At 42.8% G+C, this 26,301-nt stretch overlaps 1 protein-coding gene across 1 annotated transcript; it reads left to right on the top strand.

Moving 5' to 3' along the window:
- Positions 1-22,217: 22,217 nt before the first annotated feature.
- Positions 22,218-26,301, top strand: NEFL (neurofilament light chain; the record flags this gene model as incomplete). The annotated part of the gene is made up of 4 exons (XM_084246360.1): positions 22,218-23,264; positions 24,268-24,392; positions 24,768-25,087; positions 25,870-26,301. The coding sequence occupies 4 exons, from the start codon at positions 22,218-22,220 to the stop codon at positions 26,010-26,012; spliced, it is 1,635 nt and encodes a 544-aa protein (XP_084102486.1). The 3' UTR covers positions 26,013-26,301.

Here is a 26,301-nt window from a genome sequence, read left to right as displayed (position 1 = left end):
TGATTGTAGTGGTCAAATTAGTTCAGTGCTTTACTATCTACATATCCGTAGGAGAACCTATGTAATCCCATTCAATGCTATCTATTTGTTGTAGAGTTCATGTTTTAAATAAACACCTTTTTAATACTTTTGGCATAAAGTTAAGTGAAAATACCACCCATAGTTAGAATAGACCCATCTATTATATATAACTCTAGTTGATTGTGACATGCATGCATTTAAAGAAAAGCTAACAAAATTAATTGTGGTTATTTCTCTGAGTGAAGGTTTATTTAATGATATTTATTTAATTCTACATACCTCTCCATATGCTCCATAATAGACATGTAAAATTTTGATACTCATAAAAAGAGTTGTTTGAAAAGTATGAGGTTTTTTTTTTTTTTTTTGAGGTATTTGCCCTGAATTCACAGGATGCGTTATGAGACATTTTCCTTTCCTAGAGTGGGATTTCAATACGCTGGCCCCTAGCATATCATCAAAAATAATTGAGTGAAAATGCAATCCTTGGAGCTTTATTACATCTATCCTAGCATCTGTGGTTCACAGCAGGGAAACTGATATTAGGTAATTAAAGCGCACCTAACAATGTAATCCCGTCACCTTTAATGCTCATTATAATGTGAGAAAGAGCCTACATAACAGAAATCCAACCAGAAGATAAAAAATTTACTTGATTTTAAACTAATAATGTGGAGGTTTTCATTTACTCCCAGAAGCATCTTTGGTGTTTACTTTAGAGCTAGTAGACCCTTAGGATGAAAAATACACAGTCTCTGCTTCAATATTGTCTGTGGATTCAAAAGCAGAAGCCCCCCAAATAACACTCCACCACCAACTAATCTAGTTTGAAGCCTCAGAACAATAACTTAGTTTAGATTCAAATGCCACCTGTCCCTTAACCCAGATTGTTCTGGAACACTCAGGGTGTGAGCACTCTTGGATGTCAGAAGTCTTTAGGATCTGGTTTGGAGGAAGCCTGTGGTTTCTCCATACCTCTTCTTACTCTACCTCTACCCCTGGGCACTGACACCTAGGGAGACCCTCACCACCCCTCGCCCCTGCCATTGAAAAGATGAGCCCTGTTCTTTCTTGTCACATTAACTACTGGAACTCCAGTAAGACCCTATATTTTCAATGCATTTATAGCCTGGCCTTCCAAAGCCACAACCCCGAGCTCCTACGTAATCTTCTTAGTGTTAGAAAGCCTGCCTAGAACTGATTCATTATGATATGCTGCTGTGTGGCCTTGACCTCTGGTGCTTAGAGCACCTACTCACTTTGTGACTCATGACCATGTTGGCATCAACCCTCAAGGAAAAGTCTCTTTCCTCTTGGCCTTAAAAACTTTCTTTTCATACGTCTTTCTAAAAATGGCACCAGCTGCCCCTGGTACAACTTCTCCCACATTTTCACTAAAAATATTTAGACACGTAAGAGGTGAAAATATGCCACCTCCAAAACGAGCACAGAAGTTTAGCCTAACGCCAGGGTCTGGGAGGATGAGGAAATTAAAGTTCAGATGGGTCTGTCTTGCTTTCTCATTGTGCCACACTGTATAAAGTGCTTCTTGATGATAATATTAATGCTAAAATGTAGCTATCACAAACTAACCAAATTATGTTTAATGGACAAAATATTTCTAAAGTCCATCTAGAAGACTAGGCACTTGAGAATAACTAAAGACATTTTGGAAAAGAAAAATAATGAGGGCTTACTATATCAGAAACTATAGCCAGGTAGATGAAATGGAATAAAACTAAAACTATAGACTCTATTACAAACAGTATTGTGGTATAGGATTTAAAAAATGGCAGTTTGATTAAGTTCAGGAAATAATGGATCCTTCAATAAGTGATTTTGAGTTAAATGGCCCTCCATACACCATAAAAAAATCAGATATATTTTAAAATTAGGTAGCTAGAACAAAAAATTTTTAGAAGAAAATATAGGTAAACATATATAGGCCATTGAGATGCAGGAGGAATTCCAAGCTAAAAGACAGATTAAAATGAGGAGAAGAATGGTGGATTTAAATACAGAAAATATTTTAAACTGTTATTGTTTAAAACTATTGTAAGTAAAATTGAAAGGCCAACAGAAAACTAAAGTGAAGATACCACACTTCTTGATTCAATTGTATTACAAAGCTATAGTAATCAAAACAATGTAACATTGGCATTAAAAAAAAGACACATAGATCAATGGAACAGAATAGGGAGCCCAGAAATACTGCACTCACATAACATTGTTAATTTATGACAGAGGAGCCAAGAATATACACCAAGGAAATGGATACTCTTCAATAAGTGGTATTGGGAAACATGAACAGGATTATGCAAAAGAATGAAAATGGACCCTTATACCATTCACAAAAAAAAACTCAATTTGGTTTAATTACTTATACGTAAGGTCTAAAATGATAAAATTCCTAGAAGAAGACATAGGTGGATATCTTGACATCAATCTTGCCGATGAGCTGCAGTTACATTTAAAAAAAAGTTTCAGAAGTTCACGTTGTTGGCATTCTCCCCTGTCTTTCAGGAGAAATTCCTGCTCCCCCATCCAGACCACCTACAATGATGTTTTAAAATGATAGGAGCTGAACTTGAGGTATAGTGGAGGAACTATGTCCACAACTAGCAAAAATAGAAATATTGGCACAATGGGAGTAACTGCAGTGCAGATTGACAGCAGCTCTTTGAACTTCTGACCTTAGCATACATTAGAGCGATTATGGTGATTACAGCTGGGGGTGGCAGGTGCGCCACAGACAAAAACCCAGTGTCTCAGATTTGGAGATAGGATCATTTTTTGCTCCTTTATGAAACTGACAGTTCACAGTAATGCTATGTTCTGTGGGGTTTGGTTCTGTGGGTTTTGGTGGATTGTAACTGAGGTCTCATGGTTTCATTATTGTAATGGTGGGCCTCCCCTGGTGGCGCAGCGGTTGAGTGCTGGGTTGTGAAGTTGCCTGCAGCCTCTGCAGTGCCTGTTCAATCCCCGGCCACCGGAGAGGGTCCCACATGGCGCGACAGACCTCTCCTGTCTCAACCTCTGCTCCCCTCAGCAGTGTATTTCGTCAGTCTGCCTGTTCAGTTTTCCACTCTGGTGAATTCTCTCACCCTCCCGCGCTTCTGACTGTACCCAGTGCTTGTATAAATAAATAAATGTTAAAAAAAATCATTATTGTAATGGTGTTTGTCATCATTTGAGCCCTTACAATGTTCTAGGCATATTTGGTGCACTGCTGGCTTCCTAACCACTCTCTGTGGAAGAATTCTGCTCATAGCCGCTGGAAACAAGGGTCCAGACCCCAGCAAGGGCACGTAGGGGAGGCCGACAGTGAGCCAGCCTGGCTGCCTCCAAGGCCCAGGCTTCTTTCTCATGGGCACGCTGTACCCCCTGTCACAGGAGCTCTAGACTGAGGTCAGGACACTGGCGTCTTTCAGTTTGGCCAAGCCCTGGAAAAGTGCATTAACAGAGAAACCTGTCAAAAGTTCTGTTCCCAAAATGAATGTATCAGTGATCCAATATTTTATTTTAATATGATACCTGCAATTTCACAAATTGTATGTTTGGCTCCAATTGGTATTTCATACCACAATTAGTTTGAGTGACTGCTTTAATGTTTTAAGACACTCAAGGAGAGAGACATTTTCTTCTTTCAGGGATCCCAGCACCTTTGGGGGAGCAATATCTTCTGACTTATCTATCCAGTCATATGATTAATCTCATTTCTTCCTGAGAACTGCAGACATTCTAAATGGGTCATTGGAAAAGCCAAGGTTCGTAGTTTTAAAGAGCAATATGTGAAGGATTTCAGTCAGGTGTCTGCTTAATATCCTTTCCCATTCCCGGCTCCTTGCAAGACACTCCCAAAGATCTCGTGTGTGCCTGCCAAATAGCCCCAAACTCTCCTTACTGTCATCTCCATGCCTTTAATGCTTATGCAGTTCCTTTATCCCACATACCTTTTATTATTGGCCTAATCATTGAATATGCCTTTGTCATGCTCAGGTTGTTCCTGGATCAGGAGAAAGGCAGATCTACAGAGGTGTGGAGGCTACACAGGTTGACTTTGTCATTAGCGCCTGTGACTCTGAATTCTCCTCTGTGACCTTGAGCAGGCACCTAAACCCAGTAAGCCTCCACTTCCCCATCTATTAAAGGGGTCAAAAGGAGAACCTTTGACAAGAAATCTGAAACATTCAGGAGTCATTTAAATCTGGGTAACTAAAACAGAGTTGGAGGCTGTTGACGGTCTGGCCCCAGGCATATCGAGGCATGTTCAGACACATCCACCTGCAAGAAGGGCTGGGAGCCACAGACCACCCAGACTGAAGTTGACCAATCACTGCTTGACAAACTTTTCACGAATCAAAATTACACTGGTTGAAAACTCTATTTACATTGGTTAATCTGAGTGTAACTAGCTCTCCTTTTTGTGCTTGTAAGCACTTCCCAACCCTGACAACTTGGCATATAACTCAAGTGCTTCTTAGGTGAGTTTCCGGGCTGCAGTCCTAATAGATCCTCTAATTAATCTGCTGCGAGGGTGAAATGTCACAATCCCTGTATGTATCTTGCATATTTCAACTGCTCAGGACACTTAGCCTAAGTGCCAAAGGCCCAAGTGACATGGGCATTTCTCTAACACCTCCCTCCCAAATAATGCTTGCATGTTGCTCCAACCAGGTCACACTCATTCTGGGGTGACACTTTCTACATAGGGCAGCTATTGGGATTCAGCAATTTGTGTGAATCCTTTACCATAAGTGGCAGCACACAGCTAAGCACTTGGTGAATGCTGCTTCTGACTCTTACTGGGAAAAGACTAGTTTCCTAGTCATGTCCTTCCTTACTGCCAAGCTGAAGTAACTCCCCTTTTTATAGTCCTATCAACCTAAATAGAGGAGTAAACTGAAGCTGTCTCAAATTTTTCCAAACAAATGAGTCTGTATGAGAATAACAGAGGAATTTCAATTCAGGGCTTGCAAAGGGTAGTAAGCTTCAGGCGGTCCCCTAATGGTTTGGGGAGGCTATATTTATGGGCAGGGCATGTAAAGAGAAGGAGGTTCAGTTAGCACCTATTAAAATCAGAAACAAAGACCAGGCCTGAAAATTCTCTCTAAGCAGACAAAATCAGTTCAGCTATATAATCAAACTTCATTTAGCTCATTTTGTGATCTGGGTCACTTTTCATCCATGACTTCTGAACCATAAATAAAACTTCCAAGGTTGTTATGAGGCAGCCTCTGACCATGGCTATCATTTAAGAAAATTCTAATATTATCACCAGTCACTGTGAAGAATTAATAGTCACTGCTGTCTCATAACATTGTTTTCTCATTATAATGTTTTGAAACAACATGTCCCTATTTGCAAATCATCCTTCATGTGTGCACAGCAAACCTTCACCAGTTACTACTTTGGTGACTTACTGGCTGACTTTAGTTACTTCTGAACTTTTGCTAAGTCAAAATTGGTTTGAGAGCAAATTTATTGGCTCAAGGATGGAGAGAGATTCTTGGTGGATGTTCATTCACATATGTGTGAGATTTTCCATTTTATATCTCTGGTTCCATTTTATATTGAAATTCTTTGATGACCCTACTGCATCTGGAGTAGCTCCACAAAACAGTTGCTCTGCTACTATTGTCAATTTGTGTTTCTCCTTCTTTAGACTGTCAGCTCATCCAGAACAGGGATTATGAATTTAAGCTCTTCATTTCAAATGCCTCATACAGCATCTGATATTAAGTGGGCATTTACTAAATAAAGGAACCACAGGAGTTTTTTTCATTCCTTTATTGTCTTTTTTTCATCTTTATGTCCATTGAACTTCATGTGAGACAAACAAGGCAGAAAACGGTTTAAACTCAGGGCAGAATGAAATGACTTTTCCAAGGTCAACAGTAATCTAGTGACAGTATGTGAGCTTCATTGCAAGTGCCCGACTCTTTGCCAGGTGCTCCATAGCAAAGGCTGAGAAACATGTGGAGGAAGAGCATGGAATTTGGAGTAGTCAGACAGTATTTAAAAACCTCCCTCCCTATTCAGCAGCTGTGACCTAGGCCAAGTCATTTGTATCCAAAATATCTGTTTCCTAATCCTTAAATGTTGAGAACTACAGAAACTGTTTCATGGGACAGTCGATTCCCATGCTGTGGTGAGAGGTCAGTGCTGGCAACCCTTGTTAGGAGGAGGGAACTGCAGTCCTCATCATAGCACAGAAGCCAAATCCCACAGGACTTCACCTTCTCCAGCCAGCCCAAGAGCTGGGCAAGCCTGTAAGTAGGTATTGCTCCTGCCCCCCAAAGTTGTGTCATGGGGCACATGGCCATGGAGAAAGAGAAGGACTCAATGTGTCCCTGTACATTGCCTTCCTCACATCCTCTGGCATGAGAAGAGCTCTCCCGCTGCTCTCTGGCTGTGCTGTGCCCCTTTCACTGCCCCAGCAATTTAATTCACGCCAGTCAGGGGCAGGTTCACCAGTGTATCTCAAGTTCAGCTTTATTGCTACATTTTAACTTGGAGAGGGGGTGGAGGGGGGGACCCCTTGTTAAGATTCAAGGGAAGATGAACGGTCATACAGTCTCAATACAGAGAATGAGGCAGTCTGTTTTGCTTTCACAAAGCAGTTAAGGATTCAAAGTGGACATTTGTCCTAAAGGAAGGTCCAAAAGTCCAAGTCATTAAACTGGACCTCTGCACTTTTTAAAGAGATGTTTTTCTCAATCTGCAACATTTGCTCAAGCCCTAATTAACTATCAGTCTTAACAGGAAATTCAGAAGTCAAAAAGGTCAACTATAGACCCTTCAAGCCAATCACTATAGAAAAGGGAAATGAGACATGTAAGAAAATATCCTAAGTCACAGTAGAAGACTGTGGGAGCTGCTACAGAGGACACTGCAGTTCAGAGGACACAGAGGAGCAGGCCTTGTACCATGCGGTAAAAGGGGGTACAGCCCAATGCACATGTTGGGTACTGCACTGTGCAGAGAAGCCAGCGTGCAGGGCTCAGTGTGGGTGATGCATAGGGAGGACTGGGGAAGCCCATGAACAGGGTGAATGCAGGCGTGGAAGACCCAGGACCCTCCTGAGCACAGGCACATGATCTGGGCTCCAGGGAGAGTCCTTCAGCGTCAGTGAGTGGTGCGTTCCAGGTGGGGGTGACTGAGGCACAGAGACCTTTGAAACAGTGTCTTGTTTCAAGAAGCAGAAAACCACAGGTAGCCATTCTAAATGGGCTTATACCAAGTTATGGAATTAGGGCTGTAACTTCACTGCTGTTGGACCTTCCCGAATGCTGGTGTTCCATCAAAATGCAAGTACAGAAAATTATTAGAAAAGAGATGAAGGTCATATGATGCTTCAATCACAGCTCCTCTGCCCAAGGACAATTGAAGCAGAAGATAGCAAAGAAGTGAATATGGTAACATGGTCAAAAGAACCATTTATGTAAATGCCCCTCATTTGTTTCTGGATATATGGGCTGAACAAAGCACCATTATGAGGGCTGAGAGAGGACTTCCTAAACAACGACCTTCAACTTTAAGCTCCATTTACTAGAGTGTCACATTCTCATCCTGGAAGATGGTGAGGCTGCCCTGCCCTGCAGGCAAGCCAGCCCCCATAACCTGCCAGGGCAGAAGAAATATCAGGACTGGAGTCTAGAACCCCACTGGCTGTCCCTAGTGGATCCTCCATCTCTTGCTGGGATGGTAACACAGAATTCCACACCTGGATGAAGTGAGCTGTCATCGCAGCTGGCAAGGACTAGCCAGCTGCTGCAGGTTTGCAATCGTGTTCTGTAAGTTAACTGGGTTGTTATGACCTCCCACTGCCACTTCATGTGGCTTGGGATCGTGGGCTAGTCCAGCTCTGACAGTTTGTGCCCATTTTTACAGTCAAAAGAGAATTGGGTCTCAGGTTGCAATGAGAATTGTGAAAATCCAGGATGGAGGCAGAGAAGGTAGCAGCGATCACAGGAACATGTTGGCATCACTGAGCTATTAGGATGGTGTCCAGTAACTGTCTTATTAACCTTCCGCAGCCCTGAGGAACAATTGCAGGCAGCAGAACAATGAAATGAAATGTACTTTACAAAGAGCATGTTGCATAAGTGCTGCATAAGTGCTCCGAATGAGTTTTATAGATTCAGGAGAAACATTTATTTATTGAGGGAACATGGATTATACGACATAAAGTAATTAACTGATCCATTAGAAGTTAACTTTTGCATTCGGAATTTATTAAAAGCAGTAACAATTCTACAGCAAGCTAAGAGTGTCAGAAAACACTACAGATAATATTCAAACTGTATCTTCTACCCTGGATATACAATTTCTCTAAAATTTGGTACAGCAACTTTCACTCTTGAGGACTTTTAAATAAACTGGATAATCATTTGCATTTATCATATAAATTAGGAAGCTTCAAAAAACCACCTTTATCTTTCTCCTCCTCATCCCCAAATTTCCCCTATTTAACTGTAGAAGACTTGGGATTCTTCTACTAACAGCTCATCTTTTTGGGTGAATTTCTAGGATTCTAGTTTTGGAAAACAAATGTCTCTGGAAAATCCCCTATATTGCTGTCTACAGGCGGGAACTCATCCTGCAGTACACCTATTTCCCCACTAGATGTTGGTCTTGTTGTTTTGATAACTTTGAAGAGTTGTTTTGCCCGTCAGTACCACCCGCTAAAGGTACTTTTTAAGATAGAGAAAATTTCTTCTTAAATAAGAGCCAATTAATATGCTTAGTTCTTAATAAATAACATATTCTATAAACAAGTAGAAAACAGTATAAAAATTAATCCAAAAACTTCAAGTCAAGGGTTTTTTTTTTAAGATTTATTTATTTATACAAGAACTGGGGTACAGGTCAGAGGCGCAGGAAGGTGAGAGAATTCACCAGAGACAGAGCAGGGAGCAGAATAGGCAGACGGACCAAAGACACTGCTGAGGGGAGCAGCGAGCGAGACAGGAGAGATCTGCCGTGCCATGCGGGAATCTCCCTGGCCGGGAATTGGACCTGCACCACAGAGGATGCGGACAGCTTCCCAGCACAGCACTCAACCCCCTGGGCCACTGGGGAGGCCCAAGTCAAGGCTTTTCTGTCTAGTGCTTCCAAAGCTCCATTTGAATCATCACTGAGCACCCTGTGCATGTTATTTGGATGGTTCTGTGGGCTTAACAGAATCTGGTCTTTTGATTCATAAAAATCTTATTGAGGTTTTCCCAGAAGCTAAGGTCTTTTACTTATCAGCATGTGGCTTGCAATAAGCTAACTATACTTAAGTATTCTGAATTAAATTTATCTCAGTTCATTTAATGAGCCTGCCTTTTGGACTTTTTTCCCTGCTTTTTTCAGCAACCAGTGGACTGAAAAAAAAAAAATTCAACCATGAGGGCCTCCCCGGTGGCGCAGCAGTTGAGCGCTGGGTTGCGAAGCTGCCCGCGGCCTCTGCAGCACCGGTTCGATCCCCGGCTGCTCCCCGGCCACCAGAGGAGGGTCCCACGTGGTGCGCAGACCTCTCCTGCCACCCGCTGCTCCCCTCAGCAGTGTACTTCGGTCCTTCTGCCTGCTCTGCTCCCCGCTCTGGCTGTGGTGAATTCTCTCACCCTCCCGCGCTTCTGACTGTACCCAGTGCAAGTATAAACAAAACAAACAAATAAATAAAATAAATAAACATGCCTCTGTATAAAAAAAAAAAAATTCAACCATGAAATGGCTCTTACCCTTCATTTTTTGTTATTCTGAACCTTCAGGTCCTCAGGTTAATGCCTGCCCTATACATCTATAGAGCTCCAGGAAAACCTAAGTTACTAAGGGGAGATGGGGACATGTGAGCAGTTCAGTTTGGAAGAAAAAAGTATCATGTAAACATAAATCTCAGTTCCTTTTAGATGTTAATAGGCAAGTTTATAGTTTGGAAACTAGTGTTGATTTCTTATAACCAAAACAAAAGCAAAACGATAGGTACTACACAAAATGAACAATAATATATCCTTAACTACAAAGAAATTGAAATATAAAGTCATTTATACCTAATGAGTTTTTTGAGACTCAAGATCATATCTTTAAAATAAAACAAACAGAGCCTCCCCTGGTGGTGCAAGCAGCTGAGCACAGCTATGTGAAGCAGTTCACAGTCTCTGCAGCACCAGTTCAATACTCGGCTGGCCAGGGAGAAACCCACATGGCGCAGCAGACCTCTCCTGTCTCCCCAGCTGCTCTCCTTAGCAGTGTATTTCAGTCAGTCTGCCTGTTCTGCTCCCCGCTCTGTCTCTAGTGAATCCTCTCACCCTCCCGCGCATCTGGCCTGTACCCGGGTTCTTATATGCATGAATAAATGTATCTTAAAAAAATTAAAATAAAATTAAAAAAACAATCAACTATTACATACCTTTTATTAGTAATATAACATAGTTTGCATTATATTCTTTAACCCTCCCAACATATTTGTAGGCACAGTTGACCCTATTTACAGATAAGAAAATTAAAAATTCATCAGTTATTTGTTTGTGCTACCCTCCTCCATTAGCAAGTTGTGGAACTGGGATGTGAATGCTAGCCATCATCGTTCATTTCAAAACGGCATGAAAAAGCTCTTTCCCTATCACCAATTTTACAATCTCTTTTTTTCTTGAATTTCTATTTTCATTATTCTTTCCTGCATTGCTTTATTCCTAATTTATATACTATATGTGTCAATATTATAATTCTATTATTCTTCTTTGTTATAAAAATAGGTATTAGGACATAAATTAGTTCATTCTGTGCATTTATAAGCATCTATGTATTGCAAAGTTTTCTGGATTGGGTTATGATTACAAGTACTATTAGTGTACTATTGCTCAAAACAAAGCTATCTTACACATTTTAATAAGTAATTTTCAAAAGAATGCATAAACTTTCTAAATTAATCCAGGGATTCATGAATGAATAGTACTGATTCCTGAAATGAATGATAAAGCAACTTTATTACATATTAAAAAATCATATACATGAAAATATGAAATTGCTGAGAATCTTGTTTAAGTATGCAAGTATATAAATATTTAAGTACGAAGTATGCAAGGATGATAGCAGCTTTTACGTTAAGTTTTATATTGTTTAGGCAATGTCACTCAATATCTGAAATCTTTCCAGATTTTAAACCCAAAAGCCATATTGACCTGTCTTATAAAAAAAGTCTTAATGATCCAACAGCTAATTAATTAACTTCTTAAATTTTGTTAAAAGCAAAAAATTGGAAAACACCTGACTTGCAAAAAGATAAATTTCTGGATGATTAAAATAACTTACTCACTTATGGGAAGTAGACCAAAAGAGGTTTTTCTAAGTCTTATGCAATAACTACTAATTTTATCTGTTTACTTTTTATTTAGAGGCACCTTATTTAAACTCATTATACATAGGACAGTTTCAAATAAGAATATATTCAATTTCTACACATCTTTATCAGTATATTAAAAATCTAATTACTTTATTTTCCTATGTGATTTATATACATTTTCCCCAAAAAACCTTGTTGCTGTAGATTTAGTTCATTCAATTTATGGTGAAGACAGGAAAAGAAAATTAGCACAAGTTCACAAGCATACAGATTTTACAAAAGACTGCACATGGCCATTGGGGATCTGAAACAGATTCCTATGTCTGTGAACCCCTTGGAAAATCCTCCAATGTGACCTAGTATGAAGAGGCTCAGTAGCCCAGGATCAGACACCTCAGCCTCAGACCTTATACTTTCCCCACTCTTTTGTGTTTCCCAAAACTATAGGAACTCTCAAAATTATCTGTAGAAAACATCACATCCAGAACATTCAGTTTTCTGGAAAAGACGATACTTGCTGCATTTAGTTCACTTAGATTTTTTTTTCCCTTTTGTAAAGTAAGAGCAGACTCCCCTCACAAGTAGGATGGTTACCATAGTAATTCCTAGAAATTGTACCCATGTCCTCCTTCTAACCCCAGGCTCCACAATCTACTGTAGAAGCCAGTTGTCTGCTCCACAGTCCCCTGAGCACTGAGTTCAAAATTGATTCTAAGATAAAAATGTAAATTGATCTAATACCTGCTTTGTTCCAACACTCAATACTGAAGTGAGAATAAAAGAAGCATCTGTTTTTTCTCCTTTCTTTCATAATCAACACATGCAATGAAAAGATTAGATGAGAGAAAGTGAATTCTATTCTGTTAGGTGAAAGGGAAGCAGTTCTACTGATAAAAACATTGACAGTCATTCAATAGTTTATTATTAATTTTATTCTGTAGGAGAATAAATTTAATGGAAATAAGCAAATATATATGTTCCCCAAAAGTTCAATTAGTAACTTCCACTTTCTTCCCTCACAGGTCTCATTCTACTGGGTCTGGCTCAGATTTTCTTTGGCTCATATCTGAACTAGCGTATTAGCAAGTTTCACTTGCTTTACATTTTGAACCCTCATTCACGATCATGTGCTCTTTGGTCCTGGCTTATCAAATGCATTTCATCTTCTTAATGCTTTTAAATCAAAGAATATTAGATTGACATAACATCCTGAGCAGGTTTGAGGTCAGCTCAGAGGTTGAGTGATCCCTTCTAAACTGCTATTGCTTTGGACCTGGTGCAGTCTCTTTCTTCTTTGGACTGCTCAGAATTTTTTTTTTTTAAGATTTATTTATTTATACATACAAGAATCGGGGTATAGGCCAGAGATTTTTTTTGGGTGAGAGGATTCACCAGAGACAGAGCGGGGAGCAGAACAGTCAGACTGACTGAAATACACTGCTGAGGGGAACAGCAGGCGAGTCAGGAGAGGTCTGCTGTGCCATGTGGGTAGCTCCCTGGCCGGGGATGGAACTTGTTCTGTAGTGGCTGCGGTGAGCTTCATAAGTTGCGTCTTAACCCCTTGCGCCACTGGAGAGGCCCCAGCTCAGAATTTTATATGAAGCAAAGTCTTCCACCCATCTGTACATTTAAAGGGCTTAGGAAAAAACTGTGCATCTTAAGTAATTTTTCTAAATTTGGGAACTAATTTGGAAGAAAGTTTTATTTGGATAACTTCTAAAGTAAGTAGTTAATCAATGCAGTGGGCCAAAACTTTTTTGGCATACGAAAGACACTTTGCAAATTGAAATATCTCAGACCTTCTCAAAAGTACATCTGCTATACTAATGTGATTTGGTAGTGTGGCTTATTAAATTTGTAGGATAAAGTAAGACTAAAAGGTGCAATCTTTATTTAGTGTGCTTTTTTCTCTTCCAGATAATATAAATAAAAGGAATTGCTAGTTAGCAATAAGTCTTCAATTCTGTATCTGGAGAGAGAGGCTCTAATGCAATTCGGTTCTTATAAATTATTACAGTGATGGCTGTCTGTTTGGAGTCTGCTAATAAAGCAGAGTGTTGACATATTTGGTTTGTGTCTGTGATGCTCTACATAGTGACCATTCCATGTATTACTTCAGTTGCACGTAACTTGAGCACTGATTACTGCACCATAAAAATTTAAACTTTGTAGGTGAAACAAGAGTGAAAGATCTTATTTTCATAATAGCCCTCAAAAACATTCTTTCACTTTGGTCATAGCAGGATGTGTGAGAATCCAGACAGACCTTGTCCCAGCTGAATGACCTTGACCAATACACTTGAACTCTTTGAACCTCATTTTCCTCCTTATAGAATAAAAATAATATTCATCTCTTTAATGTACTGTGAGAATTAAGTGATACAATACAGCTGAGTTCTTCAGGCATACCAGTTTAGGTTTTAGCCTAAACCTTAGTTTCTATGTTTTTGAAATGATGATGACTTTAATCCCCGATTCCCTGGGATTTTGTGATGATTGAATGAAATTACTCAAGTAAATGACTTTGCACAGTAACACAAATTTATTATTAATGTCATTGTAATACTTATGTTTCATAAATGCCTTCTTAAATTACAAGATTATGATTTTATTTATTTTTTTGTGTGGGACCCTCTCCGGAACCCGGGGAACAACCGGCGCTGCAGAGGCTGCGGGCAGCCTTGCAGCCCAGCGCTCAACTGTTGCACCACCAGGGGAGGCCCCAAGATTATGATTTTATTTCCTATCAATCCTCCTCAGGTTTGGTTACCTGGTATGTGGGTAATACATCCATTTTGCTTCTCCTCTTTCTATTTCTTTTTCTATTTCCTACTCCATTTAGCACCTTCCTGGTGTATGTAAGAGCTGAGAAGCTCAGAGCAATGCCTATCAATTCACAGAATTCCTTTGGCCAAAGTTCAGTTTGGAGAGACCCCCCAAAATAAAGCTTTGGGATTCTCCTGTGATTTCATTTCATCCTGACCATCTAGAATTAATTGGTTGTAAGTGACACGGATTGTAGTCCAGTCAGATCATGCCAGGGAAGTCAAGTCGTTTGCTCCAGGCACAGTGAACTCTGACCATCCACCACCTCATTCCAGTGGCACTTATTGTCTGTTTTCTCTTCCTACCATCTGTTTACTGCTCAAGGTCCGAAAGACATCTCACTGCCTCCCACATCTGCTTTATATTCATTCTTAGTTATAAAATACCAATATCAGGACTTTAACCCTTACCTCTTTCATTAATAGTGACATTTTAACAGTGATCAGGTCTAAGGATATGAAACTCAATTTGATTAGTTACACATCAGTCATGCAATCTGAAAGTGGGAAGCAACTTGGGTTTCTTTTCCTTTCTGGTGTCAAGAAAGAATATGGAAAAAAGACAGCTTGGTACATATAAAATGGTAGTATTTAAAGGGAAAATTCCTAGCGAACGTGATGACAGGAACTCTGGGTTTCAGCCCTGGTTCCATTGTTATGGTAGACAGAGCTGGGGATAAATATATCTGCAGACCTCTGGGCAACCTGACCTGCAGATCTGGTTCTGCTTTGCAGGATTGCTGAAGGGATCCAATAGCAATTCCATCATGTGGAAATGTGTCAGAAACTTCATCTCTGTGTAAATTTCACTACTATCCTATCAGTTATGGAATAATTCCATAAGAATCATATGAAAAAATGAAGTGTAATGAGAAACAGAAAGTGAAAAACCAAGGCTCATTTCTGGGTGCTACGATCTCTGCTTCCCCTAGGAATTATGCTCTGTTTAAAAGCAATGTCTCAGGCTTACGTTGTGGAGGGAGAGTAAGAAGGGTTAAAAATCCATATTATAAAATCCATAACCAGAACAAAGGCTAAGACCTGCCGAAGATGAAGAAACTCTCAGAGCATTTATACCGAAAACATTTAAACTCCTTTCCAATCCCAATAATCCATGAAGAATAGCATAAAACATATCTATCTAATGGTGTTATTTGGAAAATGGGACATTGATTTATTACATAATGTTGGGAGGTTTTAAAACTGTTATAGCAGATTTGAATAACAGGCCAGAAGTGATTACCTTATATTAAAGCTTAAGTTTAAAGACAATAAATGAAAATCTCATTTTCTGTTAAAAAAATTACAGTGATAGTGCTAAAATATTTAATGCAATATTGGGATGAATTAACAGAAGTGCTATAGCTACTCATCTTTAGAACAATGACAAGATTACCTACTTTGCAAAATAAGGATTAAATATGATACCTGCACACAGCATCTGGCACGGTAGCCAGCCACAGAAACGTCAATTCAAGTCCACACTGACCTCTCCCTTCTCTAAAAACATCCACTATTGCTTGTAGCATTCTTCTCTTCTTTGCGGTAACTCCTTGGGTTCTGACTTTATTATTTAACTCTTGCATAGTTCTACAAAATTTCACATGTATTGGTTTTATCTACTTAATTTTAAATGATTTGCCACACTTTTGTATTTATGTAATTTATCATCACATTGCATTTTCATAAATATTCATGTTTATAAATATATATGGTTTATAATTTTCCCTTCTGATAGAAAATTTATATTCAATGAAATACACATATCCTGTCACATTCTGAGATTTGATAAATGCATACACTGGTACAAACCAAATTTCTCAAGGTCTAGAACAATACCATCATCCCAGAAAGTTTCCTTGTGTATCCACTCAGTCATTCCCAGTCTCACATTCCCTGAGGCAATAACTGTTCTGATTTTTTTTTTCTTTCTAGTATAGTTTGCCTGCGCTAGCATTTCATATAAATGGGATTAAACTGTCTGTATCCTTTATCTAACATGTCTTTCACTCAGTGTCATTACACCATTTTTGAGATTCGTCCATGCTGTGTGTATCAGTAGCTGGTCTTTTGATTGTTCTCAAATATTTTTCAAGCCCCTTGGAGACAGGGACAGCGCTACAGATCTCCATAAACCCTCTCATCCTCATCCCTGTGGAACTTTCAGAACTGTGCACATTAAAAGTGTGCCCTTGACACTGGTGATTCAATGAATGAACATATGAGATATTTTATCAATCCATAAGCCATTTTGACACAATCAAGTTTCACTTTTCTATTGCAGTCTTTTATATGTTCAACTTACCAAGCACCAACGTTATGTGTCCTGGTGTCAGAAGCCTGCCTGCTTTACTGGAAGAGTCCGGGATCCGCCCATTGGCAACTCTGCAGCCGCATTTGCTGCATTCCTGCAGTAGCGCAGTGCTGGCGAGAGCGTGAGCTGCTGCCCTGGCCAGGCTCCAGCCTTGCTATGAAAGAGCCAACCTCGGGGCTTTGTCTCTTGCAGACGGAAATGCTTATCCTCTATCTTTGCAAATGGTAAAACTGACAGTCCTTGAATTGATTTATTAAACCACTGCAAAGGTCAACAGAGAAATCCAGGTGCCGCAGGAAACGTCTTTGAGGTTCGTTAGTACCCATGTTGCAGAAGTGGCATGCATTTCCCTAGCCAGAAAGGCACAACTGAACAAGCAGGGTCAGCACTGTTGGTCAGTTCAGAACCAACAGTTCTGACCCATATGGCTGTGACCTGCCTGAAATGACTGCAAATTAAACCCCTTATGTGAGCAGCACACCCTCTGAGCTCTGCATCTGGTGACCATGATTAAGGGTAAGTCACCATGAAACAGGCCTCAAGGGAGAAAATGCATTATGTTGGCTAGTTCCAGGGAGCAAGCATTTAGGGGTCTGAGCCTATCACCATTATTTCTGCTTGGACAGCAGCAAGTTCCTGTCCCTTCTAATACTGCATGTGTTCTGAATATAAATGTGCTTTTCATCTTTAATCTATTCAAATGATATTCTCCTTGCTGCTGCAATCTAAATTTTATATAGCCGCATAGCAACACTTTATGATGCATTACTTCACAACAGGATGCTATAAAACTGGGAAAATTTTGTATTGCAACAAAGTTTTCATTCAAACATATTTCCCAAGAGATAGGGAGATTCACATATGATTCCTATGTGAAAATAATTATAAAGAAATAAACTGGTTACAAGAAACAAAGAGAAAATATATTTATGGTTTTCCCAGGCTATATTTTCTATTGATTTTACTCATGCTACTTTTTAGGAAAGTAAATATTTTTTGAAAGCATGATAAACTTCAATAATGAGATGTTCAAGTGATGGATTTTTTCTTTTATTCTTTACACCAAATTTGAAGGTTATTTTTTCATAGAAAATCTTCTTACAGGGCCTCCCCTGGTGGCGCAGTGGTTGAGCACTGGGCTGAGAAGCTGCCCACAGCCTCTGCAGCACCGGTTCCATCCCCGATTGGCCGGAGAGGGTCCCACATGGCGTGCAGACCTCTCTTGCCCCCTGCTGCTCCCTTCAGCAGTGTATTTCTTCGACTGTCTGCCTATTCTGTTCCCCACTCTGGCTCTGGTGAATTCTCTCACCCTTTTGCGGTTCTGACTGTACCCAGTGCTTGTATAAATAAATAAATAAATCTTAAAAAAAAAAAGAAAGAAAATCTTCTTACAAGGCAGAAATTGAAGGCATTTAAATGAGAAAAATTATGGACGTCATGATGTGGCAAGTTGAAAAAGTTTAGATAAAGTTCATCAGTTCCAGAAAAAGGTGTTTTGTAAACTGATATTCATAGTAGTGGCTAAGTGCCCTGTTCCAGGGGGAGCATCATTTAATTTCACCTTGGGACCTACGGTTCATTACCACCACTAGCTGTCCAATGAAACTTGCTCATTAACAATTTCCTTGTGGTACACACCAGTTTATATCAGTGTCCCCCAAACAGGAGGTCTACTGCATGCGTGCTTGACTGCAGACTGCGGCTGCAATTGTCCAATTCCACAGAGACACGTAGAAGCAGCAAACGCTAGTGGCTGCGGCCTGTTTAACGAGTAAGTGCAGCATTACTCAGACTGGATGCTCATACAGCTCAGGTTAGAAGTGGGGCTGTGTGAGTTGGCAAATGGCTTAGACTTGCTGGGCCTCAGCTGCTTGCTCTGAATACCAATAACCATCTCCTGGGGGCGGGGGGTGTAATTATTAGATAGTAGATATCAAATACCTGTCATATAGTAGGTGTCTGCCACTTACTTATTTCTTGATCTCTCCTTGCACTGATGTCGCTTTGCTGGCAATGATGTGTCTACATGCTTGTGACCAGAAACCCACCCTTTGTTCTGGTCTAAGGCTACTCTCCCAGCTCCCTGGTGGCAGAACTTTGCTGTCCTGACCCCTAGGCTGATACTTCTCATGAGGCTTGTTCCAAAAGAATTTGAACCTAAGCTGAGCTTTTCCAAACACAAGTTCCCAGTGTTCCAAAGGGTTTTAGAATAATAAGAAAATAAGTAACTAGGTTTTATCTACCTGAAGCTTTCTGTATCTCTTGACACCAGAGAAGTAAAATCATCTCTGTGGTTCTAGGAGTCTTATTTCATGAGCTCATTGATAATGTGAATATCATTTTCTTTTAAACAAAATTTACCTCAAATAATCCTTTAGGGGAATTTAGGATTATTAAGCAGAGTGGCAGAGATTCTATTAATGAGTTTCATCAACATACTTCTGCATTTGGTTTTTAAATAATTTTTATCTCCCAGGAGTGTGTTTTGAATTGATGCAAAATTCTCCTGAAGTCTTCTTCTAAAGAAGTAGCAACACCACTGCAAATAGTGAGAATGCAGAAATACTTCTGGTAAGGTGAAGGAAAAGTCAAGATTCCCTCTCACCACAGATTTCCTAAAGTTGTTCATTTTACCTTTGTTTTGACACAAGGAACAAATGCCATATGGGGGGAGGATTTTAAAAGGTGCATGACTGGACAGAATATTTTAAGAGAGGCAGACACCTAGCAGAAGAGGACCGAAGGCATCGTCACCAAAACCCAGTCATGGGCCGGGTTCAGGAGCCCCTCAAAGCAAAGATTTAGGAGAAATGAGGTGGCTATGCCAAGACCAGTGAGGTATGTTCATAAAGAGAGTTGATCTGTCCCTCTCTCCACTCCTATTCTCCAGATGCAGCAAAGGCAAGGGCCTGTGCCTCTCATTCCCCTGTTCACCAACCCAGTGTACCTGTCTTCAGCTACCCAATGAATGCAGCAGGTGCCCAAAGGTGTCTTCTCTTCATGCATTTCACTGGCTTTGCATCCTCCCTCAGCCATCCCCCTCCTTTCTGGGCAGCCTCCTCTGCTGCCTGTGCCATGGAGAGATGTGGTGGCAGAAATGCTGATGAACTTAAGATCTCTGAGGTCACCTAAAACTTGGACAGAAGGGTGCTGGCACCAAGGAAATGAATTCATGAATACCTAAGAGAGTGGTGTATGCACACACACAGCAAGTGTGAAGCGATGTGGTTTACATAGAGAAAGAATCCATACTGCCGCTGTTCATCCATGTATGGGTAGTTAGGAGCAGGCGAAATATGGCTTCTCTAGGTTCTCTTACCCAACCCCTCCTTTCCCCAGAGAAGACTTTCCCACTGTTGAATCAATGATGCATGAATGAGCAAGAATATATGGGCTATAAGAAGTCATCAGAATAAAAGCTCTACGTTTTGTCGGAGCCAATCAAAATCCAGGAGGGTCTAAAGGCTTAGATTTCTAAATCCTATAATGATAGAGCATGGGCGGACCCAAGAGATTCTTTAGTCTTGATATATTTCAACTAGCAAAGTTAATGTTTCTAAAGTTGCATTATTTTGAGATGATAGCAATTGTTTAGAAATCCCATGAAAGTTCACTGCTGATCTTTCTCTCCTCCATGAAGAAGATGGTGTCTGAGTCACAGGTCTTTTGAGTTGGAAAGAACCCAGAGGCTGAGCCTCACTCTCTCGCCTGTCGTGAGAGGAGCACAGCTTTTTCTGGAGCAATCTGATTGCCAGGACCTCACCCTTCAGCACCCCTGGGAAAGCAATCTGGCTTTTCCAGTTAAAAGCTGTTACCACAATCCCCTTTTTGCCTCCTAAGGTGGGTCCCATGCTTCCCAAACAGAAACAACAATGTAAGCCAATGTGACTTCAATAATTTCTTTAAATTGGTGTAAACATTATCCAATCCCAGAGTTTTGTAAGGAGTAAATGTCGCCCCATATAACTTCAAAAACATTAAGTTGCACCTCAAATGCGGTTACACAAATAGAATCAAAATGCTTGCCAAAAAAAAAAAAAATCTTAGGTATCCTGTGTAAATCTCTACAGTCCCTCCACGGCCTCGGGACGCATTATCTCGTGCAAAATCTCTGCAAAACGCAGGGCCATATCAACATACAATACGGTCTCCGCCCTGTTTTTAGGTATCCGGGTGTTTCTAAAGGAGACCCAAGGATCCTGGCGGCATCTGTTACCTATTTACTAGAGTGTGTGTGTGCTGGGGGGCGGGGGTCACAAAGCTGTTTTTTGTCTGCTCCAGAAAGCGGGTCGGACCTCGAGACTCGGGATAACTCAGCCTCTTTCCGGGCGCCCAGCGCTGGCAGCAGCAGCCGCTCCCAGAAAATCCGCCACCTGCAGGGTTTGCCAAAATCATCAGGTGGGGCGGTACACAGGTGCAAGAGGAGGAAAAGGGGCTTTTTAATGGGATTGAGTTGGTGTCAAGCAGCTATTCGGTTTGTTGAAGGGACAGGCAGTTAACAAAAGCCAAAGTTCCCCCCTGCAGAGCGCGCCGCCGCCTTTGCAAGTCGGTTTTCTCCCAGGTTAGCTTCAACCTCATCTCTCCGCTCTTCGCCACCTACACGCTCAATGAGCTCGACGCGTTCCAGGCGTCGTTCCTCAGGAAAAAAATGGCAGAAAACCTGCAAATACTAAAAAGGTTGATAGTAAATGCCCCGAGAATTTAGAAATGCCAAAATGAACACCCACCTTGGCGCAGCTTCAGTGCGTGCTGAGAAGCAGCGTTACATGGGGGAGACAAAAAAGGGGGGTGTAGACGAATTAAAGGGCCAGAAAAAGCTACAAAGAAACGTAAAACTGGGCCTCCCCGGTGGCACAGCGTTTGAGCGCTGGGTTGCGAAGCTGCCCGCAGCCTCTGCAGCACCGGTTCGATCCCCGGCTGCTCCTCGGCCACCGGAGGAGGGTCCCACATGGCGCGCAGACCTCTCCTGCCGCCCGCTGCTCCCCTCAGCAGTGTACTTCGGTCCTTCTGCCTGCTCTGCTCCCCGCTCTGGCTCTGGTGGATTCTCTCACCCTCCCGCGCTTCTGACTGTACCCAGTGCTTGTATAAATAAATAAATCTTAAAAAAAAAAGAAAAGAAAAAAACGTAAAACTTTCCTCCTTATACGCCGCATACTTGTCATCTTCCACTTTCAATGGTATCTCAAATGCCCCCGCGGCACTGCCCCTCACCAGAGCAGAAAGTTGCAGGTGGACCCGAGTGGGGAGGGGGCGAGATGAGCGGGCAGAGGGTCTCGGAGGCACCGGGATATGGAAAACTGACGCGTTAGCTGGAGCCAGAACCTGCTTAGGGGGCTAAGTCAGAATCCTAGGGACACCGGCTCCTGGAATAAGTATGCCGGGGGGGGGAGCGCAAGGAAAAGAAAAGGGTGAGGACGCCGCGGGTCTCGGAGAAAACAGACGGCCTCGGAGGAAAGTGGCAAGGCTGCGAGCCGCAGCGGCCGGCTGCCCCCGCCTCGCCTTTTGCGCAGAATCCTCCCCCTGGCTGCGGCAGCGCGCTGCCCCCAATGGCCAGGCGCGCCGCGCCCGGTGGCAGGCTGCGTCAGAATTCTCCCCGCGTATAAATAGAGGTGGCAGGACGGCGCCGAGCCGCACACAGCCATCCACCCTCCCCGTCCCTCTCTCCCCCGCTGTCCCGTCTCCCGAGGTCCTCATCTCCGCCGCCAGCCAGAGGACAGCGACCGCCACCATGAGTTCCTTCAGCTACGAGCCGTACTACTCGACCTCCTACAAGCGGCGCTACGTGGAGACGCCCCGGGTGCACATCTCCAGCGTGCGCAGCGGCTACAGCACCGCGCGCTCTGCCTACTCCAGCTACTCGGCCCCCGTCTCGTCCTCGCTCTCCGTGCGCCGCAGCTACTCGTCCAGCTCCGGCTCCTTGATGCCCAGTCTCGAAAATCTCGACCTGAGCCAGGTAGCCGCCATCAGCAACGACCTCAAGTCGATCCGCACGCAGGAGAAGGCGCAGCTGCAAGACCTCAACGACCGCTTCGCCTGCTTCATCGAGCGCGTGCACGAGCTGGAGCAGCAGAACAAGGTCCTGGAGGCCGAGCTGCTGGTGCTGCGCCAGAAGCACTCCGAGCCCTCCCGCTTCCGTGCGCTGTACGAGCAGGAGATCCGCGACCTGCGCCTGGCGGCGGAAGACGCCACCAACGAGAAGCAGGCGCTCCAGGGCGAGCGCGAAGGGCTGGAGGAGACACTACGCAACCTGCAGGCGCGCTACGAAGAGGAGGTGCTGAGCCGCGAGGACGCCGAGGGCCGGTTGATGGAAGCGCGCAAAGGAGCCGATGAGGCAGCTCTTGCGCGCGCCGAGCTCGAAAAGCGCATCGACAGCCTGATGGACGAGATCGCCTTTCTGAAGAAAGTGCACGAAGAGGAGATAGCCGAGCTGCAGGCGCAAATTCAGTACGCGCAAATCTCCGTGGAGATGGACGTGTCCTCCAAGCCCGACCTCTCCGCGGCGCTCAAGGACATCCGCGCCCAATACGAGAAGCTGGCGGCTAAGAACATGCAGAACGCCGAGGAGTGGTTCAAGAGCCGCTTCACGGTGCTGACCGAAAGCGCCGCCAAGAACACAGACGCTGTGCGAGCCGCCAAGGACGAGGTGTCCGAGAGCCGCCGCCTGCTCAAGGCCAAGACGCTGGAGATTGAAGCGTGCCGGGGCATGAACGAGGCGCTGGAGAAGCAGCTGCAGGAGCTGGAGGACAAACAGAACGCCGACATCAGCGCTATGCAGGTACCGCACCAGGCAACATGCAGCAGGGGCGGGGAGAGGCTGCCAGGCCGAGTTGGGGGTGGAGGTTGAGTTTAGAGCCCCCACTAAGTGAAGGATGGGCATCTGTTTGCAATTAGGGGGTGGTACTTGGCTCCTGGCAGTCCGAGTGGGAGTGGGAGGGGTGGGGCACTTGGAGGAGGGTGGGTGGGTGGGGGTGCCACTGCAGTCTGGGAAGAGGTGCTAGGTGCTGTTGAAATGCTGTTCCGCAGTGTGGAGGCCCAGACATGGAGGGGGTGGGGTGGGGTGGGCGAAGGGGTGTGAGCTGGGCCTGGTCTCTGGCCTACCACTCTACTGTCTGAAGTTAACCACTAGTTGCTCGGATGGTGATGGGAGCATTTGGTTAGTAAATACAACAGGAAGCACTCATTAGTTCTAAAGGCAACTGGCCCCCATGCTTTCTGACGCCCTCCCCAGAGCAGGCACACAGCCACGCTGTCAAAATTATAATAGGTTATGATGTTCACACTAAGACATTTCTTTTGTAAGGATTTCCATATCCTAGGGAGAAGAAAAAATAATGTAGATGCAAAGAAAGTATTTTGGATAAAATCATTTTTTAAATCTAGCTACTCCTTTCTATAAAGAAGTGGATTACTTTCTTGACTATGACCCGGGTAATCAATGAATGAGAGAACATTTTAAGTCGATTTAGTTCTTACAGGAATTTTATGATGATTAGTAGATTAATAGCTAAAAAATTAAACCCAATTTTTTTCATTAGTTTTTTTTTTTTGTTGTTGGTTTTCCGCTCATGCGTCTACATTCATGAAACTAGGGTTGGGGGAGGGGCAAAGATTAAAAGGAAGAGGCAGATATTTTAGGGGAGATTTTATCTCGGATAGACACTTTAATTTAAATTGAGGCTTTTGCAGCTATACCACAGCAAAATGAGAGCTGTAAGGATTTCCACTTGGATTTTTCTCTCCCCTTTTTCTTTCCTTTTTTATTTTTTGTCTTCCTACAGGACACAATCAACAAATTAGAAAATGAACTGAGAACCACAAAGAGTGAAATGGCTCGATACCTAAAAGAATACCAAGACCTGCTCAATGTGAAGATGGCTTTGGATATTGAAATTGCAGCTTACAGGTAAAAAAAAAAAATAAAGGGGCAAAGGTAGCAGCTATACAGGTTCCATTTATAGTGAATCAGAAACCTTCACAAATAGGCCTTTGACATAATAATTAGGTTTTTTTTTCCTTTTCTAAGAAGAAGGTGTTTAGACAAGCATATAGGAATTTAATCGTGTAATAAGGAGTCCTGTTCTTACCTTCCCAATTATGTTTTAATCTAATATTTTACAGTTTTTTGTTTTTTCTAGTTATAACATCCCTAGTGATTGTCTTGACAAGTCCCAATCCTGCTCCTGCTTGCAAGCAGGGGTTCCATGAAGGGTGGAGTTTGGGGAAGGTGATGAGTGCTGGGCTCAACATGCTTCTCTGTTCCTGTTTGTCATCCCCCCAGGAAACTCTTGGAAGGCGAGGAGACCAGGCTCAGCTTCACCAGCGTGGGAAGCATAGCCAGCAGCTACTCCCAGAGCTCCCAGATGTTCGGCAGATCTGCTTATGGAGGTTTACAGACCAGCTCCTACTTGATGTCCGCCCGCTCCTTCCCCTCCTATTACACCAGCCATGTTCAGGAGGAGCAGATAGAAGTGGAGGAGACCATTGAGGCTGCGAAGGCCGAGGAAGCCAAGGATGAACCCCCCTCTGAAGGAGAAGCTGAAGAAGAGGAGAAGGAGAAAGAAGAAGCTGAGGAGGAGGAGGGAGCTGAAGAGGAAGAAGGTATGATCAGAAACAAGCCCCCAGCACTGCAGGTGCAGACTGGGTGTGGTGACCTCTCAGGGGATGGATAAGCGAACCCTTGCTTATGGCAGGGACGTTTTATTCATTCATGCGTTTGGCATCTTCAACAATCACTTTATTCAACAAACCTTTAGAAAGCACCTGATTTCTCAAATTGGCAGTCCTCGCAGAGATATGCACCTCTGCTTAGCTTGGTAGTTTAGCATTTTTAAATGTCTTACAAAACAGAAATGAACGCCATGCACATAACAGAAAGTGTTGCGGTCCTGGAGCGAAGCAGAACTTCCAATACTAGAAATCTCTTCTGTTTCATAGGTGTTCATGGTGATTATTCCTGGCAAGCATTGTTGGCTGCAATGTTTGGGGAGAGTAGATCTGAGTGGTTTTGGGGGAAGCCTTCTTACATTTGTTTTTGCACACAAAACCTTAGCAGAAAGGCTTTTTTTTTTAAGATTTATGCATACAAGAACTGGGGTACAGGCCAGAGGTGTGGGGGGTGAGAGGACTCACCAGAGACAGAGTGGGGAACAGGCAGATTGTGAAATATACAGCTGAGGGGAGCAGCGGGCGAGTCAAGAGAGGTCTGCTGCGCCATGTGGGTAGCTCCCTGGCCAGGGATCAAACTCATGCTGCAGTGGCTGCGGGTAGCTTCATAGGTTATGTCTTAACTCCTTGCCCTACCAGGGAGGCCCCTTAGCAGAAAGGTTTTGATTGAACTCACCCTGGATTTGGAGCTTGTAAACTTTCTTTTTATGTTCAAGCAGCCAAGGAAGAGTCAGAAGATGCAAAGGAGGAAGAAGAAGGAGGTGAAGGTGAAGAAGGAGAAGAAACCAAAGAAGCTGAAGAAGATGAGAAAAAAGATGAAGGTGCTGGGGAGGAGCAAGCAACAAAGAAGAAAGATTGAACCCCCCTTTCCTTAATTATTCCAGGAATAATTCTCCCAAAATCAGGTCAACCCATCACCAACCAACCAGTTGAGTTCCAGATACTATATGAATTAAGAAGTCAATATATGTATAATGCTGAGATGACTTAGGTTGGACATTCAATGTTGTGCTATGACTTTTCTCCTTATGCAGAGTACTTGTTTGCTTGCAGAGTGGCTTCCTGGCTTGCTGCCAGCCTGTGCATGGTCCACGCTTATGAGTTCAGGATCTATGGCAATGTGAATCATTCAGATGTTTACAATAAAA

Source organism: Talpa europaea (assembly GCF_964194135.1).
Source record: "Talpa europaea genome assembly, chromosome: 10".
NCBI classification, from domain to species: domain Eukaryota; kingdom Metazoa; phylum Chordata; class Mammalia; order Eulipotyphla; family Talpidae; genus Talpa; species Talpa europaea.
Note: the sequence above shows the minus strand (reverse complement) of the source record. Positions and strands in the feature narration are given on the sequence as shown.